The 24,084-nt window shown below is 42.8% G+C and overlaps 1 protein-coding gene across 2 annotated transcripts in view; it reads right to left on the reverse strand.

Annotated features, from left to right (window-relative positions):
• zbtb16a (zinc finger and BTB domain containing 16a) overlaps nt 1-24,084 on the reverse strand; it is a 402,353-nt gene that overhangs the window by 329,101 nt on the left and 49,168 nt on the right. For both annotated transcript variants that reach the window (XM_062049025.1, XM_062049026.1), the window contains one exon: nt 17,343-18,639. In XM_062049025.1, coding sequence (XP_061905009.1) covers nt 17,343-18,571 — 1,229 coding nt within the window. In that variant the 5' untranslated portion in view covers nt 18,572-18,639. The remainder of the gene's footprint in view (nt 1-17,342; nt 18,640-24,084) is intronic.

Genomic DNA, 24,084 nt, shown 5'->3' on the forward strand with positions numbered 1-24,084 from the left:
GTAAATTACGCAATTTACTCGATGATGTCATGTGACCACGCCCATAGCCACGCCCTCACCGCCACAGGTATCTAGGCAGTTTATGGGAAACACTGATATACATATATTTGGAGGGACTTATGGTAACAAAAGACGCGAGTTGCAATTCCAGCTTTATTTTAACAGCATCAAGGCCAGTTTTTCCTAAAGTCGTAACTGATGAAAACAAATAAGACCACAAACTAGCATTTGTTCCATAGAAATCAACCCCCCCGCCCCCCACAGCTGGCTAGTAGCACTGGAGGGGAGACCTAATGGCATCATCAGCTCGCTCCGTCCTCTCTGTTTAATCTCTCTCCTGGTGTCTTCGGTCAGAAAATACATAAATCAATTATGGTTTTAAGCTTCATGCCATGGTTTACTCAACTGATCCCTCCTGGATTACAGCACAGCTTAGGATCGGCCGCTTGTTACGTCTCCGAGTCCCCTTGACATCATCGCACTTTGGAAGTTTATTTTTGATTTTTCTAAAGCTCGCTCTGTGAGCAATTATGGTTGTTAGAACCCACATATGCGGTCCTCTCCAAGGTTTCTCATAGTCATTCACATTGACGTCCCACTGGGGTGAGTTTTCCTTGCCCGTATGTGGGCTCTGTACCGAGGATGTCGTTGTGGCTTGTACAGCCCATTGAGACACTTGTGATTTAGGGCTATATAAATAAACATTGATTGATTGATTGATTGATTGAATGGCAGCACTTTTAGCGTCGCGCTTTTTCTTGCGTATTGACACAATTTGACGTATCTGAATCCCACCATGAATTTAACACTGCAGATTTCACTTTTATGCAACTTTTTTCGCGTAAAAATGGAATGTTAGAGTTTGTGTTTACATCATAGCTTAGCATTTTTCGTTGTTGGGCTAAAAATACAATTCCAGGATGTTTAAGGACTAAAGATGGAAATTAGGCGTTGGCTATATTCTTGCATATTTACATGTATATGTCCTGAGTGGCTGGACAGGACACATTTAAAAAAATTAAAAAATAAAAAGTTTTTGGATTTTTAAAAAAAAATTAATATCGAATCGTTACAAATAAGAATCGCGATACAATCAAAAAACTTTTTTTTTTTTTTTGACACCACTATTATTCACTAAGGGCAGTCATTACTGCAAAGTGGCCCTTAATGTGCGTTAAACAATTAATCAAAGCAACAAAATCGGTTAATCGATGCAGTTCCACCTTGTTGTTTTGTTGACGTTTACCTATAACGGGGGTCGGCAAGCCACATGTGGTTCTTTAGCGCCGCCCTAGTGGCTCCCTGGAGCTTTTTCAAAAAAGTATGACAATGGAAGAAGATCGGGGAGAAAAATATATTTTTTGTTTTAATATGATTTTTGTAGGAGGACAAACATGACACAAACCTTCCTAATTGTTAGAAAGCCCACTGTTTAATATGTTTGTGTTCATACTTCACTGATGAGAGTATTTGGCCAGCGCTGTTTTGTCCTACTAATTTTGGCGGTCCTTGAACTCACCGTAGTTGTGTGGACTGTGACGCAACAGTTTGTTTACATCTACAAATTTCTCCGGCGCTGCCACAGTAAGACATGTTTTTTTGCCACTGTCTCATTTTGTCCACCAAACTTTTTATGCTGTGCGTGAATGCACAAAGGTGAGCTTTGTCAATTACTTATATTTGGTCACTGCATGACTGCAAGCTAGTCGATGCTAACATGCTATTTAAGCTAGCTGTATGTACATATTGCATCATTATGCCTCGTTTGTAGGTATATTTGAGCTCATTTAATTTCCTTTACTTATGTCTTCTGTGTATTTAATTTATATGTGCATGCCTCATGACATATTATATGTATGTAATAATGGCTGCATTTCTGATAGTTGTTTGAGTGCCATGTTGTTCCAGACCACAGCAAACGTTATGCAGCTTGCAAAGATTGTAATAAATCCATTAGAGGAAGACAGCCTGCCGTTTCCTTTAACTTGGACACACACATCTATACCTTTGGCCATTCTAAGACAGTCATTTCCTGGAGTTATCGCTCCCTCGGAGAAGCCTTGGTTTTACTTAAGTTTTCCAATGTTGTAAAAATGTGTAGAATAAATATTACATTTCAACGAAGAGTTGCGTCAGCCTGCGACACATAGTCATGGTGATAGTAGGCTATAATAGCTACTATAGACACTTACAACATGTGTTGCCTTCATTATAACACTTATATAAGGCTTTACATTAAAATTGTATTTCTGGTCCAATATGGCTCTTTCAACATTTTGGGTCGCCGACCCCTGCCCTATAGTGATCAAGCGAGCAGCTACAGCCAATTTAGCATCCGCCATCTACGAGCCCGGCAGATTACAAGCTTGAATTTGCCTCGCTCTTCGACACCTGAGAGCTCCTTTGTCGCAGGTGACGGTGCAGAGAGAAAGAGGCTAATTTTTATGACTAGCTTCTTAGCGTGCCGCTATCACTCCGCCGGGGCCCCTTTTCCAATTGCTGGCAAAGCATTCAAGTAGCAACAAAGAGGCTAATTAGGAGCTCTCTCAGCGCAGGCCTCCGATTTGATACTTCCCAGGGAGGCTGGGGGCCCTCCGAGGCGGGTTTTTTTTCCCTCCCCACCCAAACACACACACATTTGTGAGCACACTTGGATCGGCCCTCAGGCTCATTGTGACCATCCTCTCTATGGTCTGCCAGAGTGACAGAATCAGAGGTGGTCGGGGGACCGGCACGTTTCCTTTTATGTGGCAGGGACCTGGAGACGGGGACGCTAATGGGATATCGATGGGATTAGAACCCGGAGCGTTCTCTGAACTCTTAAGTAAAGCGCATTCATCTTCAAGGCTGTTTTTCCCAAAAAAGGCTACTGTAAAAAAAAAAAAAAAAAAAACGACAACAAAAGAAAACGGCTTCCTTTCCGGTGCCAAAAGTATCCACAGCTTCAGGCGCTTGGAGATACGGATCAGGACGCTCGCCGCTGATAACACATTTGCACATCACCTGATAAGGGCCTCTAATTAGTGCTCCTGTTTGGAACCAAACTGGACATCCACAGTACAGTATGTTGTCCTTATCCCTCCCCGCAGACCCACAATGGCCCCCACACGGACAAAAGACCGGGGGCCTCCCTCGCTGTGTCGCTTCCCTGGCAGAGGCCACGTCTGCGGCGGCAGCAGCTGGCGGCGGCGAGTCAGGCGGCTGACTTTTATTGCGCAAGCACCTCCTTCCGCGCTTATCTCAGGAGGGGAGGCGATCGAATCAGCGGGCTGATTAGATCGCCGTTGCTTTAGGTTTTGTTTTGGGTTTTTTTCTTCCAAAAGAGCATCCGTCGGCGTCAGGGGGGCCTTGACGTCTGAGAGCGCCGTGGCTTGGACGTCCCCTGCTTGTGTTAAGCCTCTAATCGATACATCTCCCTAGCCTGACAGCCAGGACCGAGGGCAGGTCTCAGATCAGAGCGACGTGGCCGGCGTAAATCTTTGAGGTTCAACCGGAGCCCTTTAAAGCCATCGCCTATAATTGGGCGCCGGTCAGCAGCTGGGCAGCGTCTGCTCCTTGGGGGAGGGGCATAAACAAATCAGCCGGTCACAAGCGCAGGGAGGCATATGAATGATGTGATGCGACCAGGTGGGGTGTTGGGTAAGGGAAAACACGTTTAACGCTGAAAAGTTGCGTATTCAGGGGTAGGGAACAGGTGGTTCCCAAATTAGGATCATTTTAGTTATGGAGATATTCCTTCATACCAGGGCTACTTTTTCTCATCCATTCATCCATCCATCCATCTTCTTCTTCCGCTTATCCGAGGTCGGGTCGCAGGGGCAGCAGCCTATACATAAATGATTTCGTAAACTCCTCCGAAATTTTTCATAAAATAATTTTTGCTGACGATACAAATGTGTTTACCTCACACAGGAGCCTACTTGATCTACAAGAAACTGTCAATTCAGAGCTTTTGAAAGTGGATTCCTGGTTCAAATGCAATAAGATCTCACTTAATGTTAATAAAACAAATTGTATTTTATTTTGTTCTAATAAAAACCGGACAAATACTGAGTAGGGATGATACTCGAAACCGGTTTTCCCGGTTGTTCGATAAGAAAAGAACCGAGTCCTCGGACTCGAATCCCTTTTTGAGAACCGGTACCCGTTATCGAGACCACTATAGTAAAGAAAAAGAGTTGGTTCTTTATTCGAATCCCTGGGAACGAATCCCGTCCCGACCAGAAATGCTCCGTGTGACATCACAAGAAATGACGTCACAAGAAATGACGTCACAAGAAATGACGTCACGTAGCTCAGTCATTAGGCACAGATAGGGAAAGCAGGAAAACAATGGACCGGAAAAAGCGCTCCAAGGTGTAATAAAGTTCAAAACAAAAGCTATAATCCATCGAATAACTTTACTGAGAGATTTGAGCAGGGTACAAACACATGACGAACACTTTTACGACCAACCGGAAACATAGCAACCATGCTAGCAACGCACCTCCTTTACGGCAGCTGTCGCAACGTTCTTAAAGCAACCGCAGCACATACATATATATATACAACATATCTCCCTTTTTTAACTTTTATTTTTCTTTCCTTGTAAACAAAACAAAATCACACTGTAGATGTGTTGTCTGTCTAATTATAAATAATGCAGACGAGGCGTGTTGGCTGAGTTCTTGACGTTTACTTTCACAGCGTGCTCATAACCTCATTCTTAGCTGCCGGGTGGCGACATGCAACACTTTTCGGGGCTTCCGCGCATGCTCGTCACTCCCGTTGCATGCTGGGTAGTGTAGTTGTTATATTCTCTAGCTCATAACATCACATCTTTCCCCCTATAAAGAAATAATGTTAACTCAATAAAGTGTATTTCTTTTTTTAGCTTTAACTTTTCATTTTTTTTGCATTGTAACCACATTTGCAAACAACTTTTCTCTTCATAGAATTTTCTTTCAATAAAGAAATAAAGTGCAAAAATGTCAAAGCATCATAACAAACAGTTATGTCAAATAGCAGCAGAAGTGCACTTTTTGGAGAGCTGTATTATTTTCAGTTTTGTGCCCAAGGGACTGATTTTATTTAACACTATATTATTATTTATACACCTATAGTGATCACAGAGACAGGTAGTTTTGGTGTTACTGTATATACACTACCGTTCAAAAGTTTGGGGTCACCCAAACAATTTTGTGGAATAGCCTTCATTTCTAAGAACAAGAATAGACTGTCGAGTTTCAGATGAAAGTTCTCTTTTCCTGGCCATTTTGAGCGTTTAATTGACCCCACAAATGTGATGCTCCAGAAACTCAATCTGCTCAAAGGAAGGTCAGTTTTGTAGCTTCTGTAACGAGCTAAACTGTTTTCAGATGTGTGAACATGATTGCACAAGGGTTTTCTAACCATCAATTAGCCTTCTGAGTTAATGAGCAAACACATTGTACCATTAGAACACTGGAGTGATAGTTGCTGGAAATGGACCTCTATACACCTATGTAGATATTGCACCAAAAACCAGACATTTGCAGCTAGAATAGTCATTTACCACATTAGCAATGTATAGAGTGTATTTCTTTAAAGTTAAGACTAGTTTAAAGTTATCTTCATTGAAAAGTACAGTGCTTTTCCTTCAAAAATAAGGACATTTCAATGTGACCCCAAACTTTTGAACGGTAGTGTATATATATATATATATATATATATATATATATATATATATATATATATATATATATATATATATATATATATATATATATATATATATATATATATATATATATATATATATATCTCTGATTAATGACACCAAAAGACTTCCAAAGTTTGCGAATAAATAGATGTGATCAAAAAAGTATCAATCTCACAGATATTCCCGAGCCATTTCGAAAATTGATAAGTAAGCCAGTCATGCGATCGCGTGACGTAGCGCTAGGAACCACAGATCCCTTCCCCATCAACAACAATGCTAACCAAGCACACTTTGTGAGAGCCGACAACAATTACTTTAGGAAAAATTATGATCCAGAACCCTTTATTTTTAGCCCCGACCCAATGAAAATGAGCAATAAGTTTAGAAGCCAAGTGCTAAACGGATGTAACTTTATTGTAACACTATAGCACCATTTTTTAAATGTTCAAACAGTCTTTTTACATACTTTGGGGATTGTAAATATGGTTTAATGGGTACAATGAAACCCAAAATTAGCATATAAAGTCAACTTGTTTTTCCACTCTACTGCCACTTTAACATCATAGTTTGCTGTAATTGTGGCCTGCGGAGGCACTTTTTATTTTATTCAGTAAAATTGCTCGGGATCTTTCTGTGTGGAGTTTGCATGTTCTCCCCGTGACTGCGTGGGTTCCCCCCGGGTACTCCGGCTTCCTCCCACCTCCAAAGACGTGCAACTGGGGATAAGTTGATTGACAACACTAAATTGGCCCTAGTGTGTGAATGTGAGTGAGAATGTTGTCTGTCTGTCTGTGTTGGCCCTGCGATGAGGTGGCGACTTGTCCAGGGTGTACCCTGCCTTCCGCCCGAATGCAGCTGAGATAGGCTCCTGCGATCCCAAAAGGGACAAGCGCTAGAAAATGGATGGATGGATGGAAAATTCTGGCGATTAAACAAGATATGCAGAAATATTTTACAGTGTTGTTTTTGTGAACCGTTACGCCCTTACAATTTACGTGCACCAAGGACCAAAATAATCGTTCGACCCACAAATAGGCCCGAATTGGATTCTGCACACCACATTTGCAAGGAAAGCGTCCGTCCGTCTCACTTTTTCCCCAAACTTGGTTGTGAGAAAAGTCTGTCCACATACACTACCGTTCAAAAGTTTGGGGTCACCCAAACAATTTTGTGGAATAGCCTTCATTTCTAAGAACAAGAATAGACTGTCGAGTTTCAGATGAAAGTTCTCTTTTTCTGGCCATTTTGAGCGTTTAATTGACCCCACAAATGTGATGCTCCAGAAACTCAATCTGCTCAAAGGAAGGTCAGTTTTGTAGCTTCTGTAACGAGCTAAGCTGTTTTCAGATGTGTGAACATGATTGCACAAGGGTTTTCTAATCATCAATTAATTAGCCTTCTGAGCCAATGAGCAAACACATTGTACCATTAGAACACTGGAGTGATAGTTGCTGGAAATGGGCCTCTATACACCTATGTAGATATTGCACCAAAAACCAGACATTTGCAGCTAGAATAGTCATTTACTATATTAGCAATGTATAAAGTGTATTTCTTTAAAGTTAAGACTAGTTTAAAGTTATCTTCATTGAAAAGTACAGTGCTTTTCCTTCAAAAATAAGGACATTTCAATGTGACCCCAAACTTTTGAACGGTAGTGTACACATAAAACTCGCTACACATAAAGCGTGAGTGAAGAAAGCACTACCGATCTAACACCGATAAGTCCGAAAGAGATGATATCATATGAGCACAGATGCTACCCGGTGGTTGTTTGAGCACACTGCCGCTAGTCCTGGATTCATCAACTGCTTAACGCGTCATTCCCACACAGGATTCTCACAGGAATGAGGCAAAAACCCACCCGGATCCACTGTAGGACCGGATTAATGGTGGCAGTTTCCACGGCACGCGCGGGGATGGGTCCAACCAACCACAATCCTCTGGCCTCAGCGCGACATGAAGAGTGCACACAACGTTATCGCACGCCGAGTATCTATCTGCACTCCATCTAAGGTGTACTGAGGGTGGTTATCGCCCCCCCCCCCCCACCCACCCCCAACTCTGATATGCACAGATAAGAGCCTGGGGGCCCCGCTGTTCAAACACCTGGAGCTCCCGGGGTTTATTAGCGCGTCCTCCGAGCAGAAGGACAGGAAACGGAAGATCGAGCGCCGCCGTCGAAGTGATGAAGAGTCGAAGCAACCGGAGTGCAGCAGTTTAACGCTGCCCGGCCAAATGAGCAATACTCGGAGCGGGCGAGAGCAAACAAGAAAAAAAAAAGAGGAGCAGAAAAAAAACCCTCACCTCATCTCCCCAAACATCCAGGATAATTCTGAGCACTGATTGCTTTCCAGGCGCTCACCTGTGTTGTCACGCATCATGACCAAGGTTGCTCATCTGCATGAGAGGGAGCAATCGGAGGAGCGATAAACACGAGGAGGATCACTTTTTGTTAGCACCGTATCGTTTATTCTAGTCTGCTGTTTATCGATTCATTTCCCGGCGTCTGATTGGCTGAAGTGTCACAGCAAGAACTCCCGACTGAAAAGTAGCAGATAGTTAGTACCGCGGTAAATAGGTACCCTACGGCCTCTGAAAAATACCTGTACTTTTTTATTTTTTTACGGATATGATGACGCGTCGTCGTTACATTGCTTTTGATCGGAAGTAAACAAAGTGGTGAACCACCAAACCAACATGGCTACTGTCCAGCAAACAGACTGTGACTGTCTATGAGTACGCAAGGGGCCTAGATCTTACCACTAGACGCAGATACGAGCAAAAAAATCAAACGTTGCAATGGAATCTATCCCTATACTTTATCAGAAAAAGATTTGTCGAGTGATATCCAGGATTATCCGTCGCTCGTGTTACCGGACATGTCAAACTAACTGGTGCTCCAGACGGCATTCTACGCGACAAAACAGATGAAAGCTTCAAAAAGCACGGAGGTCTCCAACTTCTTTGTGTGTGGCTGGGTCAAGGAAATTTTACATGGCTCGTTACATCATTTTATGTGGCCCGCCAAATAAACGCTACATCATTTTACATGACCCGCCATATCATTTTGCACTTCCCACCACATAAATCATCACATCATTTTATGTGTCCCGCATCATAATTTTACGTGTCCAGCCACATAAAGCACCACATAATTTGATGTGGCCCGCCACATCATTTTAAATGTCCAGCCACATAAACCACCACATCATTTTATGTGGCCCGCCACATCATATTACGTGTCTCGCCAAATAAACGTCAATTTTTTAAATGGCCCCACATTATTTTAAGTGGCTCGCTACATCCTTTTATGTGGCCGGCCAAATGAACGCCATATCATTTTACATGACGCGCCACATAATTTTACGCGACCCGCCATATAAACCGCCACATCATTTTGCGCTTCCCGCCACATAAACCGCCACATCATTTTATGTGTCCCACCACAGACTACCACATCATTTTACGTGTCCAGCCACATAAACCGCCACATCATTTTAAGAGGCCCGCCACACAATTTTACGTGTCACGCCAAATAAATGTCACATATTTTCACGTGGCCCGCCACATAATTTTACCTGGACCGCCACATAATTTTACGTGGCCCGCCACATCAACCAACACATAATTTTACGTGTCCCGTCACATAAACCGCCACATAATTTTATGTGGCCCGCCACATAAACCAACGCATCATTTTACGTGTCCAGCCACATAAACCGTCACATCATTTTAAGTGACCCGCCACACATTTTTACGTGTCACGCCAAATAACCCGTCACATTTTTTCATGTGTCCCGCCACATCATTTTACCTGGACTGCCACATCATTTTACGTGTCCCACCACCTAAACCGATACATCATTTTGCGCTTCCCGCAACATCATTTTACGTGTCCAGCCACATAAACCGCCACATCATTTTACGTGTCCCACCACCTGCGCTTCCCGCAACATCATTTTATGTGTCCCACCACATCATTTTACGTGTCCAGCCACATAACCGCCACATCATTTTAAGTAGCCGGCTACACAATTTTACAGGTGACGCCAAATAAACCGCTACATTTCTTTAAAGTGGCCCGCCACATCATTTTACCTGGACCGCCACATAAACCACCACTTCATTTTATGTGGCACGCCACATAAACCAACATATCATTTTACATGTCCTACCATATAAACTGCAACATCATTTTATGTGGCCCGCCACATAAACCAACACATCATTTTACATGTCCAGCCACATCATTTTAAGTGGCCCGCCACACAATTTTGCGTGTCACGCCAAATAAACGTCACATTTTTTCACGTGCCCCCCTCCCCCCACATTATTTTACGTGGCTCGCTACATTATTTTACTTGGCCCGCCACATCATTTTACCTGGACCGCCACATAAACCGCCACATCTCTTTATGTAGCCCGCCACATAAACCAACACATCATTTTACGTGGCCTGCTATATCACGTGGCCCGCAAAAGCCTAAAAATAATGTGCATTATTAAAGCACTTCATCTTTCTTAGTTTTGACAGAAAAAATATTCTAAACTTTAACATCTGATTATGCAATAAAACATTCCAAGCGTTGGTTTTCATCCAGGATGTCTCTGTACATTGCTGCATTCATCTTTCCCTCTATCCTGACTAGTCTCCCAGTTCCTGTCGCTGAAAAACATCCCCACATCATGATGCTGCCGCCACCATGCTTCACTGTAGGGATGATATTGGCCTGGCGATGAGCCGTGCCTGGTTTCCTCCAAACATGATGCCTAGCATTCACGCCAAAGAATTCAAATGTCAATTGTCTCATCAGACCAGAGAATTTCCTTTCTTGTAGTCTGAGAGTCTTCCATGTGCATTTGGCAACATTTTAGGAAGGAATGGCTTCTGGGTACAATACCATACAGGCCTGATTGGCGGTTTGCTGCAGAGATGTTTGTCCTTCCGGAAGGTTCTCCTCTCTCCACAGAGGAATGCTGTCGATCTGACAGAGTGACCATCGGGTTCTTGGTCACTTCCCTGACTAGACAATGCAGTGTTTCCCATAAACTGCCAAGATACCTGTGGCGGTGGGGGCGTGGCTATGGGCGTGGTCATCATGACATAATCGAGTAATTAGCAAAATTTACTACAATGATATGCTTTTCTCTAAAAAGGCTCAAAAAATGTATACTTACTAATTAATAATAACAAGTTTTGTTTTAAACGTCCGTCCATCCATCCATCCATTTTACAATATAATTACAACACTTTATGTACATATTTATATACAGATATGAACAATAAGTTATTCACTGAAATATATTTATTAATTGTGGTTCTTACAAAAAATATATCTTATAAAAATATAAAAGCTAAAATGCCTCTTAAAGCTCTGCCCCTTTAATTAGTGCATACTAAATAATTTAACTTTAGCCTACTACTACAACCATATTATTTACCAGCAACATAAAGTGAAACAGAGGCAGAGGTGTCCTGCCACAGTCAGTAACAAATAAACAGAAAACAGTAGTGGTGGTAGAAAGACACAAAGCTTCATCAAACATCTGATCCACTGAACAAAGAGCTCCAAAAATCTTGATCCTACACTTCTCTTTTGTAAAGTAAATCTGAACAGCCGATATGGGCATTTACATCAACTAAATGATTTGCCTGAGAAGCTTGACAGGACACAAAACAATAAAAAATAAAAAAATAAATTAAAAATAAATAAATAAATAAAATAAAATAAAAAAATGTTTTTCTTTTTTGTGGCGGCCTTAATTCTTTCGTGGCGGGCCGCCACAAATAAATGAATGTGTGGGAAACACTGCAATTTACAGAGACATCCTGACAGAAAACCAACGCTTCTCATCAAACCTGATGGAGCTTAAGAGGTCCTGCAAAGAGGAATGGGTGGAACTGCCAAAAGATAGGTGTGCCAAGCTTATGGCATCGTATTCAAAAAGACTTGAGGCTGTAATTGCAAAGTATTGAGCAAAGGCTGTGAATGTGATTTTTTGGTAACACTTTAGTATGGGGAACATATTCACCATTAATTAGTTGCTTATTAAAGTAACAAAGACTTAATTTAGAGTTATTTGGACATTAGGGGACCATAAGGGTTAGGGTTAGGGTTACTACTAAGCAATAATTCTGAGGTAATTGAGGGAAGACTCTTAGTTAATGTCTTACTGGTTGTATAATAAGGCCATGCAGAATAAGGCATTAATAAGTACTTAATAATGACTAATTAAGAGCCAATATTAAAGTTAAAGTACCAATGAGTGGTGAAATTATTCTCTGCATTTGACCCATCACCCTTGATCACCCCCTGGGAGGGGAGGGGAGCAGTGAGCAGCAGCGGTGGCCGCGCCCGGGAATCATTTTTGGTGATTTAACCCCCAATTCCAAGCCTTGATGCTGAGTGCCAAGCAGGGAGGTAATGGGTCCCATTTTTATAGTCTTTGGTATGACTCGGCTGGGTTTGAACTCACAACCTACCCATCTCAGGGCGGACACTCTAACCACTAGGCCACTGATGCAACTAATTAATGGTGAATATGTGTTCCCCATACTAAAGTGTTACCGATTTTTTTTTTTTGTTAATAAAGTAATACTTTTTTTTTTTTTTAATAACTTTTTCATGTTGTCATTATGTGGTATTGTGTGTAAAAAAAATGTATTTATTCCATTTGTGAAATATGGCTATAACCTAACATGTGGAAAAAGTGAAGCGCTGTGAATACTTTCCAGACGCACTTTATATTCAACATTTATTTCAAATAGCAGTAACTGCCATGTGGCCCTCAATGGAAACGTGTTTGACACCCCTGAAGTAAAACGGGTCATCTTGCCGAATCCTAAAATGGAACACTAGTTTTGGCATGATATTGCTCACAAACTATTAAAAAAAAATGTCCAATTCTATCAAAACATTACTCGAACAGCCTAAATTATAGCTCGTGTGACCTACATGAATATATGTCAATGCCACCTGCGGAGCCAGTTTACAATAGCTGACAAATGGCTGTTTTTGTTTTGTTTGTTGATATAATCCAGAGTGCACGGGAATGAAATAGAGTGGCAGCTAAATTTCAACAGGAAATGGGTGCATTCATTTGGACATAGAAGGCACACATATCACCTCAGCTCACACCAGTGACCCGGGACACATCTGGAAACAATCCCACTCATGTTTGACTTGACCTGCCTGCGCTAAATGAACTCTGCCAGATTTTTTTTTTTTTTTTTTTGCTTGTTTGCTGCAGAGGCGGCGGCTGTGACCCTGACACAGTGGCGGCAAATGACACGTAATTAGTCAAACGGCAACACCACGTCGGAAATTTAAAACCCACGAATCGGACCCCGAGACAGGGCGCGCGGACCTTTTCGGTACCCCGGGTTGGACGGCGCGAGATATTAAACAGCGTCACGTCGGCGCATCAAGCCGCCTAAATGAAGCCATTAGTATGCTGCGGGGCAAAAGCTGCAAGATCAATGCATGAAACAGTTTGGAAATCTCCTTTGATACCAGATTTCCCAGCTCGGTGCAAATTGATGAAATTCCTCTTGAAACACAGGCAACCGTTTCACACGGAGAGGCTCCGTCTGCCCAGACTACTTTAGAAGAAAAAAAAAACACTCCAAAACAGCGCCCCAGGTAGAAAGTGATGAAAAGCCGCTGTGGATTTCAACGCCGCGGCACTTCAAGCCACGTGGACGAGTTTAAGAAATTGGCGAGATAAAAAAATACAAAAAAAAAAAACAGCCGTATTCCTAACAACGAGGTTTTTTCACTTAAAAGGAAGATACCATTCCAGGTGAGCATTCCGGCTCAGGCATGAGAGGGGTGACCGGGTTCAAGTCCTTACGTGAACTTTCACCGCTGTGCATTTTCTGTTGATTTACGCAAACATACCTGAAGGCGGCCTTGGGGAGAAGTGAATGAGTGACACAGGGAGCACAATCCTGCGGCTATTCACTGGAGATGTTTCACTCAAAAGGCCCTATTCAGGTCTCATATGGGGACACTTTTAAATGGCGCTGATTCAATCGGTCGAGAACTACCAACTTGTTCCCGGGTCTAGTGCTCATTTCCGAGACACCTTTTTTTTTTCCACCCGCGTCCTTTATGGTAGGACAAATCTGGACAACCTGTGAGGCTGGGGACGAGGATTACGGGTATTAGGGGCCTTTTTTGTGATTGTCGCGGCCTAAAATGCCTTTCATAAATATGTTATCAATGTTTAAAGCGTTCCTTGGGACCTGAGCGCCAAAAAGTACAGGAATTCAACAAATACCGTATTGACGTTTTACTTGTTTTATATCACATAAGAAGATGGCAGTAAAAGTCAAGAACTCATTGCTAAAGTACTGTACTGTTTTGATTAGGTAAAACTATTAATTGAAATAAATTATTATTATTAGAGGGAAAAAACAGACCTCTTTGTATGTTTTATGCCTGAAAAGTGTTTGTCCTCCTTAAAAATTTAATTATGTTCCAAAATATTAACATTAAGAGCATTTGCGAACTGTTTAGAGCAGGGGTGTCAAACTCATTTTAGCTCAAGGGCCGCATGGAGGAAAATCTGTGCACACACGGGCCGGACTATTAAAATCCTGGCATTAAAACTACAAAAATAAAGACAACTTCAGATTGTTTTCTTTGCCTTACTTTGGCCAAAAATAGAACAAACACAGTCTGAAAATATTACAATAAAAATATAGAAAAAAATAGTTTAGATCCATAAAGGAAATAAGAAAGTGAATGAATGTTTATAACTGAATAAATTGACATATGCATAAAAATTTGCTTTCTTTTGGATATTTTTTTTAAATAAATCAAGTAACGTTTACAATAATTAGATTTTATATCACGCTTTTCTATTATTAGATACTCAAAGCGCTCACAGAGAAGTGGGAACCCATCATTCATTCACACCTGGTGGTGGTAAGCCACATTTGTAGCCACAGCTGCCCTGGGGTAGACTGACGGAAGCGAGGCTGCCAGTTTGCGCCTACGGCCCCTCCGACCACCACCTATCATTCATTCACCGGTGTGAGCGGCACCAGAGGGCAAGGGTGAAGTGTCCTGCCCAAGGACACAACGGCAGCGATTTGGATGTCAAGAGGCGAGGAGCGAAGCTGCAACCCTCAGGTTTCTGGCACGGCCGCTCTACCCACAATGCCATACCGCCCCGTTTATGACGACCTTTTTCCCCAAAAACAATATAGAATGTGAGATATAACAGGATAATGCATACATTTAGCATTTGTTTTTAAAATGGTTACAAAAAAGTGGGACCCCAAAAAATGTACTGTGGGACCCCATTTTTATGACTTGATGGGGTCCCTGGGACCCCATTTTCAAAAATTCCTAGTGCCAACACTGATGGCGTGTTGGCGCGTGCAAAACATTAGCAAGGCCTGCGGGCCGGTTCTAATACTAATCAGATATCATCCCGGGGGCCATAGATAATTCAGTCCCGGGCTGGATCTTTGACACCCCTGCTTAAGAGCAATCTCCAGTGCTAATTTTTGCTGGTAAATGGCAGGCGATGAGAGATTATCATCACACTTCAACATCTCTAACATGAAAATTCCACCTGTTTGCTAGCTCAGCCTTGCCAATGACAACGGTGTTCCTATTTGCCTTATCCTGGATAAATAAAGATGAAATACATATACTTGTAAACTAGGAAGTCACCCAGCATTAATTGATTGATTGAGATAGTTATTAGTAGATTGCACAGTACAGTACATATACCGTACAATTGACCACTGAATGGTAACACCCGAATGAGTTTTTCAACTTCATGGTAAAGGCACAAGACGTTGATACAACGTTGATTATACGTACATGTCCTTTAAAACTGACTTTGAAACAACGTTGCAAAATAGTATTATGTAAATTGAGACAACATTGGTGTCTAACATTCAAAATTCAATGGTCATATCAACGTCAGAACCCAACATTGATTAAATGTCATCAAAAAGCATGTTATTCCAACGTTAGTTTTGAGTTGCTTTACGTCACAACCTAATTCAACAAGTCGTGTGCCTGCTGGGAAATGTTCATATGTTACATTGCCCAGAAGGCTCAGCGCTGCAGAAGTAGGTCTAAGATACGCGGCAGGGCGCCGATTGTGCCCTTTGAGCAATAAAGAGTTGATATTTTGTTACATGTTGCCGTTCCTGCTTTGTCTACACCAGGGATTCTCAAACTGGGGTACGCACGCAGGCTCCATCTAGTGGTACGCCAAAGAATGACTTCATTAAATATTCAAACACAGTGTTACTGTTCAAACTGTGGCCCAGAATATTAAACATACTTGTTAAATAAAACCTTGTTTTTTTAATGAATACTTAGGCCTACTACGCTACTATGTATTCTAATGTTGGTCATTATGGTGGTACTTGGAAAGCCAAGGGTTTTCTGAGGTGGTATGTGGTGAAAAAAGTTTGAGAACCATTAGTGTACATAAAAAAACAAACATATTTTGATTAGACAGTTGACGTGCACGTTTAAACGCCGCTCAGAGACTAATTTAATTGGCGAATATGACACCGATTGTCTATTTGTGGGTTTTGGACGAGTAATTTGGGTTGAATTTGCGTGAATTGCTGATTTGTAGAGATGTCCGATAATATATTAATCGGCCGATGAATGCTTTAAAATGTAATATCGGAAATTATCGGTATCGTTTTTTTATTATCGGTTTTGTTTTTGTTTTTTTGTTTTTTTTTTATTAAATCAACATAAAAAACACAAGATACACTTACAATTAGTACACCAACCCAAAATCGTATCGTTTTTTTATTATCGGTATCGGGGTTTTTTTTGTTGGTTTTTTTGTTTTTTTTAAATTAAATCAACATAAAAAACACAAGATACACTTACAATTAGCACACCAACCCAAAATCGTATCGTTTTTTTATTATCGGTATCGGGGGTTTTTTTGTTGGTTTTTTTGTTTTTTTTAAATTAAATCAACATAAAAAACACAAGATACACTTACAATTAATACACCAACTCAAAAAACCTCCCTCCCCCATTTACACTCATTCACACAAAAGGGTTGTTTCTTTCTGTTATTAATATTCTCGTTCCTACATTATATATCAATATATATCAATACAGTCTGCAAGGGATACAGTCCGTAAGCACACGATTGTGCGTGCTGCTGGTCCACTAATAGTACTAACCTTTAACAGTTAATTTTACTCATTTTCATTAATTACTAGTTTCTATGTAACTGTTTTTATATGGTTTTACTTTCTTTTTTATTCAAGAACATGTTTTTAATTTATTTATATTATTTTATTATTATTTTTAAAAAGGACCTTATCTTCACCATACCAGGTTGTCCAAATTAGGCATAATAATGTGTTAGTACCACGACTGTATATACTGGTATCGGTGAGATATCGGTATCGTAATTAAGGGTTTGGTCAATATCGGAATATCGGATATCGGCAAAAAGCCATTATCGGACATCCCTACTGATTTGTGTTGGTAAGAATTTAGGGTTCTTTTGCTGGTTAGTGTTAAACAGAAGAAAGCTTGTAAAAAAAAAAAAAGCTAGTTGACCTCCTGGACTGAGAATTTAAATAATGTCGATCAATATTAGTTTTTTTCCAAAGCAGGTGCTAGAAGAGTGAAAGACCTGTTCTTACCTGTGCTGCTCCACAGCCTCGTTATCCGGAAGTTCCGCACCGCACACGTTGCAGCGCTCGTGCTGGTTCCTCCCGTCGGGTTTCATGCCCACCGCCAGCTCGCCCAGCTTGCTGAAGAACTCCCTCTGGATGAAGCTCTGAGGCAGGAGTCCGCCGTAGGCACTGAAGTCCACCGACATGGCCAAGGCGGGCGACATCGGCAGAGCGGAGGCCATGGAGACCGGCATGGACATGATGGCGTCGGATTTATGGTTGACGGGGAGGGAGTAGAGGGAGGCCAGGTGTTTCTCCGCCATCCCGGCCATGGCTTCCAGACCCATCTGGCTGACTTCGGCTTGAGGGTCGCCCATGCCGTCGTCGCGCAAGTAGTGGAGCTCGCGGGCGCTGGTGATGACGCTGCTCCTGGTGGGCGTCCCCGGCCCGTCTCGGTTCCGGTCCTCCCCGCTTCTCTCGCCGTTGCTGGAGCCGCCGGACTCCATGTGGTGGGGGCTGTGGTGGCCGTTGCCCCCCATGTCCACCTGCATCATTTCCGTCTTGATCTCGCTCATGAGGTGGTGGGCGTTGATGTGATCGCCCCCGAAGCCTTGCTGGAGCAGGGACTGGCCGATGCTCATCAGGCTGTCCACGGCGGCTTTGGTGGGGCTCAGGTTGGCGACGCCGAAGGACGTGGAGACGGACGGGCTCTGGTCCAGCATGCCGGACATGGCGGAGACGTGGTCCGCGCCCGACAGGTAGAAACTCTCCATGGAATGCTTTTTGGAGTTCTTGACTCCATTGTGGCCTTTGCGCTCATCGTCCTCCTCCGTGCTGCCGTCGTTGGCGCCCGCCTCCGCGTCGTTCTCGTCCGACGACTGGATGGTCTCCAGGATTTTCAGGCACTGCTCCTCCAAATACTCGATCTCCAGGATCTCGGCTGCGTACAGCAAGTCGTCCAGGTCCTCCACCTTGGCCTGGAGCGTGGCGGTGTAGGCGTAGTCCAAAATCTGCTGGAAGGTCTTTGGCGAGAGGAAGTCCAAGGTGTAGTGCTGGCTGCTGCGGTGGAAGAGGATCTCGAACATCTTGCTGGTGCACGCCAGCACGGTCCGGTGGGCGTGGAACTCCTGGCTGTCCACCATGATGACCACGTCGCACAGCGTCCCCGCCAGGCGCATCTGGTTGGCCTTGTGGAGGAGCGCCGTGGGGTGGTTGGGGTTCTGCAGCTGGATCATGCCCACCTTTGTTAAATCCATGATGGAAGTTCACCAGGCCGACTCATGAGGCTGTGCGGTGTGTTTTGTTGTTGAAAACCAGAGGAAGCCTGGAAGACAGGAAATGACAGTTTAGGTTCTTGCTAAAATATTCAAATTTCAACTTAACCCACAACACAAACCATGATTTTACAAGAAGCAAGCTTATTTGGAGGTGCAAGAATGCTGCTGATGAGGGGGGGCTGCGGTTCATTGAGGTAAAACACGAATTCCAGTCATTCATAGTTCACTAAGTCAAATCATGCATTGACGTCACACTATCACCACACACGACTGACGTGATTTTTTATGGTCTTTTAGAGTTTTTCTGTAACACAGGCACGAGTGCTGCCAAACTGCGTTTGAATGGGGGTGAAAATACACATTCCAACATGCATTGTGATTTTCCGAAGCAGGAAAACTGTTTTTTGTTTGGTGTTTTGTAGTCTTTCAGTAGGATAATTGTGTCTTGCCTATATGGTCAAAAATGGCAGCAATGGTGGCAGTGTCACGGTTCAGGCAAGCACGAGTGCTACCGGCGCTTTGAGGAAAAACGTGAATTCCAACATGCAATGTGATTTTTTTGGAGGCGGAAACTGGGTTTTCCTACATAATAACCCCAAAAACACCTTCGAGATGACAAGTGCCTTGCTTGAGACCTTAACCCAATTGTGGGTCATATACAGCAGTGGTCCCCAACCACTGGGCCGCGCAAGAAATAAAAAATAAAAAATATATATATATATATATTTTTTTTTTTTTAATTAAATCAACATAAAAAACACAATATATACATTATATATCAATATAGATCAATACAGCCTGCAGGGATACAGTCCGTAAGCACACATGATTGTATTTCTTTATGGAGAAAAAAATAAAAAATAAAAAATAAAAAACAATCCCCCCCCCGTGGGACACATTTTTAAGCGTTGACCGGTCCCCAGCTACAAAAAGGTTGGGGACAGTATACAGTATATTCGCAAGCAGTAAGACATCGGACTCTAGTTTTATTTTTTATTTTTTTAATGCATACATCTGGGTGTTACTTTTCTCTGGTCTTTGGTAAGATAAGTGTTTCTTGCCTATACAGACAAGCGTGGCAGCGGCGGCAGCATCACTGCCCGGGGATGCATGAGTGCTGCCGGTACTGTGGGGGAACCGCGGTTAACTGCAGTGAAAACGTGAATTCTAACATGCACTGTGATATTCTGAAGCAGGAACGTGGGTTAATACAACATAAGGAGGCCCAAACAAACTCGTAGATGACAAGCGTCTTGCTTAAAACCTTAACCCAATTATGGGTCATATATACCCACTTTAGTATGTCAGATAATGTACATTATTCCAAGTAGACAGTCATTGGGCTCTTTTTTAACTCATACATCCTGTTAAGCTGACTTTTTTTCTGGTATTTTGGGACTCTTTCGGTAAGATAATTGTGTCTTGCCTACACGGTCAAGTATGGTGGTAGCGTCACAGTCCAAAGCTGCATGAGTGCTGCCGGCACTTGGGGGAGCTGCGGTTAACTATGGGAAAATGTCATTTCCAACATGCAGTGAAGCAGGAAGGTGGAATATACAACATAAGGAGGCCCAAAGACACTCGTAGATGACAAATATCTTGCTTAAAACCTTAACCCAATTATGGGTCATATATACCCACTTTTGTATGTGAGATACTGTACATTCCTCCAAGTAGACAGTCATTGGGCTCTTTTGTAAATCTTACATCCTGTTAAGGTGACTTTTTTTGTGGTATTTTGGACTCTTTTGGTAAGATAATTGTGCCTGTGGTAGCGTCACAGTCCAAAGCTGCATGAGTGCTGCCGGCACTTGGGGGAGTTGCGGTTAACTATAGGTAAATGTAATTTCCAACATGCAGTGAAGCAGGAAAGTGGGTTATACAACATAAAGAGGTCCAAACACACCCGTAGATGACAAGTGCCTTGCTTAAAACCTTAACCCAATTATGGGTCATATATACCCACTTTAGTATGTGAGATACTGTACATTCCTCCAAGTAGACAGTCATTGGGCTCTTTTTTAACTCATACATCCTGTTAAACTGACTTTTTTTCTGGTATTTTGGGACTCTTTCGGTAAGATAATTGTGTCTTGCCTACACGGTCAAGTATGGTGGTAGCGTCACAGTCCGGGGCTGCACGAGAGCTGCCGGCACTAAGGGGAGCTGCGGTTAACTATGGCAAAATGTCATTTCCAACATGCATTGAAGCAGGAAAGTGGATTATACAACATAAGGAGGCTTAAACACACTCGTAGATGACAAGTGTCTTGCTTAAATTCTTAACCCAATTATGGGTCTTATATACCCACTTTTGTATGTGAGACACTGTACATTCCTCCAAGTAGACAGTCATTGGTCTCTTTTTTAACTCTTACATCCTGTTAAAGTGACTTTTTTCTGGTATTTTGGACTCTTTCGGCAAGATAATTGTGCCTGTGGTAGCGTCAGAGTCCAAAGCTGCATGAGTGCTGCCGGCACTTGGGGGAGCTGCGGTTAACTATAGGAAAATGTCATTTCCAACATGCAGTGACGCAGGAAAGTGGGTTTTCCAGCACAATTAGGAGCCCCAAACACACCTCCAAGACGATAAGTGCCTTGAGGGGTCATATATACTCACTTTTTATGTGAGATACTGTACATTCCTCCAAGTAGACAGTCATTGGGCCCTTTTTTAACTCTTACATCCTGTTAAGCAGACTTTGTTTCTGATATTTTGGACTCTTTCGGTAAGATAATTGTGCCTGTGGTAGCGTCACAGTCCAAAGCTGCATGAGTGCTGCCGGCACTTGGGGGAGCTGCGGTTAACTATAAGGAAATGTAATTTCCAATATGCAGTGAAGCAGGAAAGTGGGTTTTCCAGCACAATTAGGAGCCCCAAACACACCTCCAAGACGACAAGTGCCTTGAGGGGTCATATATACTCACTTTTAATGTGAGACACTGTACATTCCTCCAAGTAGACAGTCATTGGGCTCTTTTTTAACTCTTACATCTTTTTTCTGGTATTTTGGACTCTTTCGGTAAGATAATTGTGCCTGTGGTAGCGTCACAGTCCAAAGCTGCATGAGTGCTGCCGGCACTTGGGGGAGCTGCGGTTAACTATAGGAAAATGTCATTTCCAACATGCAGTGACGCAGGAAAGTGGGTTTTCCAGCACAATTAGGAGCCCCAAACACACCTCCAAGACGACAAGTGCCTTGAGGGGTCATATATACTCACTTTTTATGTGAGACACTGTACATTCCTCCAAGTAGACAGTCATTGGGCTCTTTTTTTAACTCTTACATCTTTTTTTCCTGGTATTTTGGACTCTTTCGGCAAGATAATTGTGCCTGTGGTAGCGTCACAGTCCAAAGCTGCATGAGTGCTGCCGGCACTTGGGGGAGCTGCGGTTAACTATAGGAAAATGTCATTTCCAACATGCAGTGACGCAGGAAAGTGGGTTTTCCAGCACAATTAGGAGCCCCAAACACACCTCCAAGACGATAAGTGCCTTGAGGGGTCATATATACTCACTTTTTATGTGAGACACTGTACATTTCTCCAAGTAGACAGTCATTGGTCTCTTTTTTAACTCTTACATCCTGTTATGGTGGCTTTGTTTGTGATATTTTGGACTCTTTCGGTAAGATAATTGTGCCTGTGGTAGCGTCACAGTCCAAAGCTGCATGAGTGCTGCCGGCACTTGGGGGAGCTGCGGTTAACTAAAGGAAAATGTAATTTCCAACATGCAGTGACGCAGGAAAGTGGGTTTTCCAACACAATTAGGAGCCCCAAACACACCTCCAAGACGATAAGTGCCTTGAGGGGTCATATATACTCACTTTTAATGTGAGACACTGTACATTCCTCCAAGTAGACAGTCATTGGGCTCTTTTTTTTAACTCTTACATCTTTTTTTCCTGGTATTTTGGACTCTTTCAGCAAGATAATTGTGCCTGTGGTAGCGTCAGAGTCCAAAGCTGCATGAGTGCTGCCGGCACTTGGGGGAGCTGCGGTTAACTATAAGGAAATGTAATTTCCAATATGCAGTGAAGCAGGAAAGTGGGTTTTCCAGCACAATTAGGAGCCCCAAACACACCCCCAAGACGACAAGTGCCTTGAGGGGTCATATATACTCACTTTTGTATGAGATACTGTACATTTCTCCAAGTAGACAGTCATTGGGCTCTTTTTTTAACTCTTACATCTTTTTTTCCTGGTATTTTGGACTCTTTCGGCAAGATAATTGTGCCTCTGGTAGCGTCACAGTCCAAAGCTGCATGAGTGCTGCCGGCACTTGGGGGAGCTGCGGTTAACTAAAGGAAAATGTAATTTCCAACATGCAGTGACGCAGGAAAGTGGGTTTTCCAGCACAATTAGTAGCCCCAAACACACCTCCAAGACGACAAGTGCCTTGAGGGGTCATATATACTCACTTTTAATGTGAGACACTGTACATTCCTCCAAGTAGACAGTCATTGGGCTCTTTTTTTAACTCTTACATCTTTTTTCTGGTATTTTGGACTCTTTCGGCAAGATAATTGTGCCTGTGGTAGCGTCAGAGTCCAAAGCTGCATGAGTGCTGCCGGCACTTGGGGGAGCTGCGGTTAACTATAGGAAAATGTCATTTCCAACATGCAGTGACGCAGGAAAGTGGGTTTTCCAACACAATTAGGAGCCCCAAACACACCTCCAAGACGACAAGTGCCTTGAGGGGTCATATATACTCACTTTTAATGTGAGACACTGTAAATGTCTCCAAGTAGACAGTCATGGGGTTCTTTTTTTAAGTCTTACATCTTTTTTCTGGTATTTTGGACTCTTTCGGTAAGATAATTGTGCCTGTGGTAGCGTCACAGTCCAAAGCTGCATGAGTGCTGCCGGCACTTTGGGGAGCTGCGGTTAACTAAAGGAAAATGTAATTTCCAACATGCAGTGACGCAGGAAAGTGGGTTTTCCAACACAATTAGGAGCCCCAAACACACCTCCAAGACGACAAGTGCCTTGAGGGGTCATATATACTCACTTTTAATGTGAGACACTGTAAATTTCTCCAAGTAGACAGTCATTGGGTTCTTTTTTCAACTCTTACATCTTTTTTCTGGTATTATGGACTCTTTCGGTAAGATAATTGTGCCTGTGGTAGCGTCACAGTCCAAAGCTGCATGAGTGCTGCCGGCACTTGGGGGAGCTGCGGTTAACTAAAGGAAAATGTAATTTCCAACATGCAGTGACGCAGGAAAGTGGGTTTTCCAGCACAATTAGGAGCCCCAAACACACCTCCAAGACGACAAGTGCCTTGAGGGGTCATATATACTCACTTTTAATGTGAGATACTGTACATTTCTCCAAGTAGACAGTCATTGGGCTCTTTTTTAACTCTTACATCTCTTTTTCCTGGTATTTTGGACTCTTTCGGCAAGATAATTGTGCCTGTGGTAGCGTCAGAGTCCAAAGCTGCATGAGTGCTTCCGGCACTTGGGGGAGCTGCGGTTAACTATAGGAAA

Source organism: Entelurus aequoreus, linkage group LG05 (genome assembly GCF_033978785.1).
Source record: "Entelurus aequoreus isolate RoL-2023_Sb linkage group LG05, RoL_Eaeq_v1.1, whole genome shotgun sequence".
NCBI lineage: Eukaryota > Metazoa > Chordata > Actinopteri > Syngnathiformes > Syngnathidae > Entelurus > Entelurus aequoreus.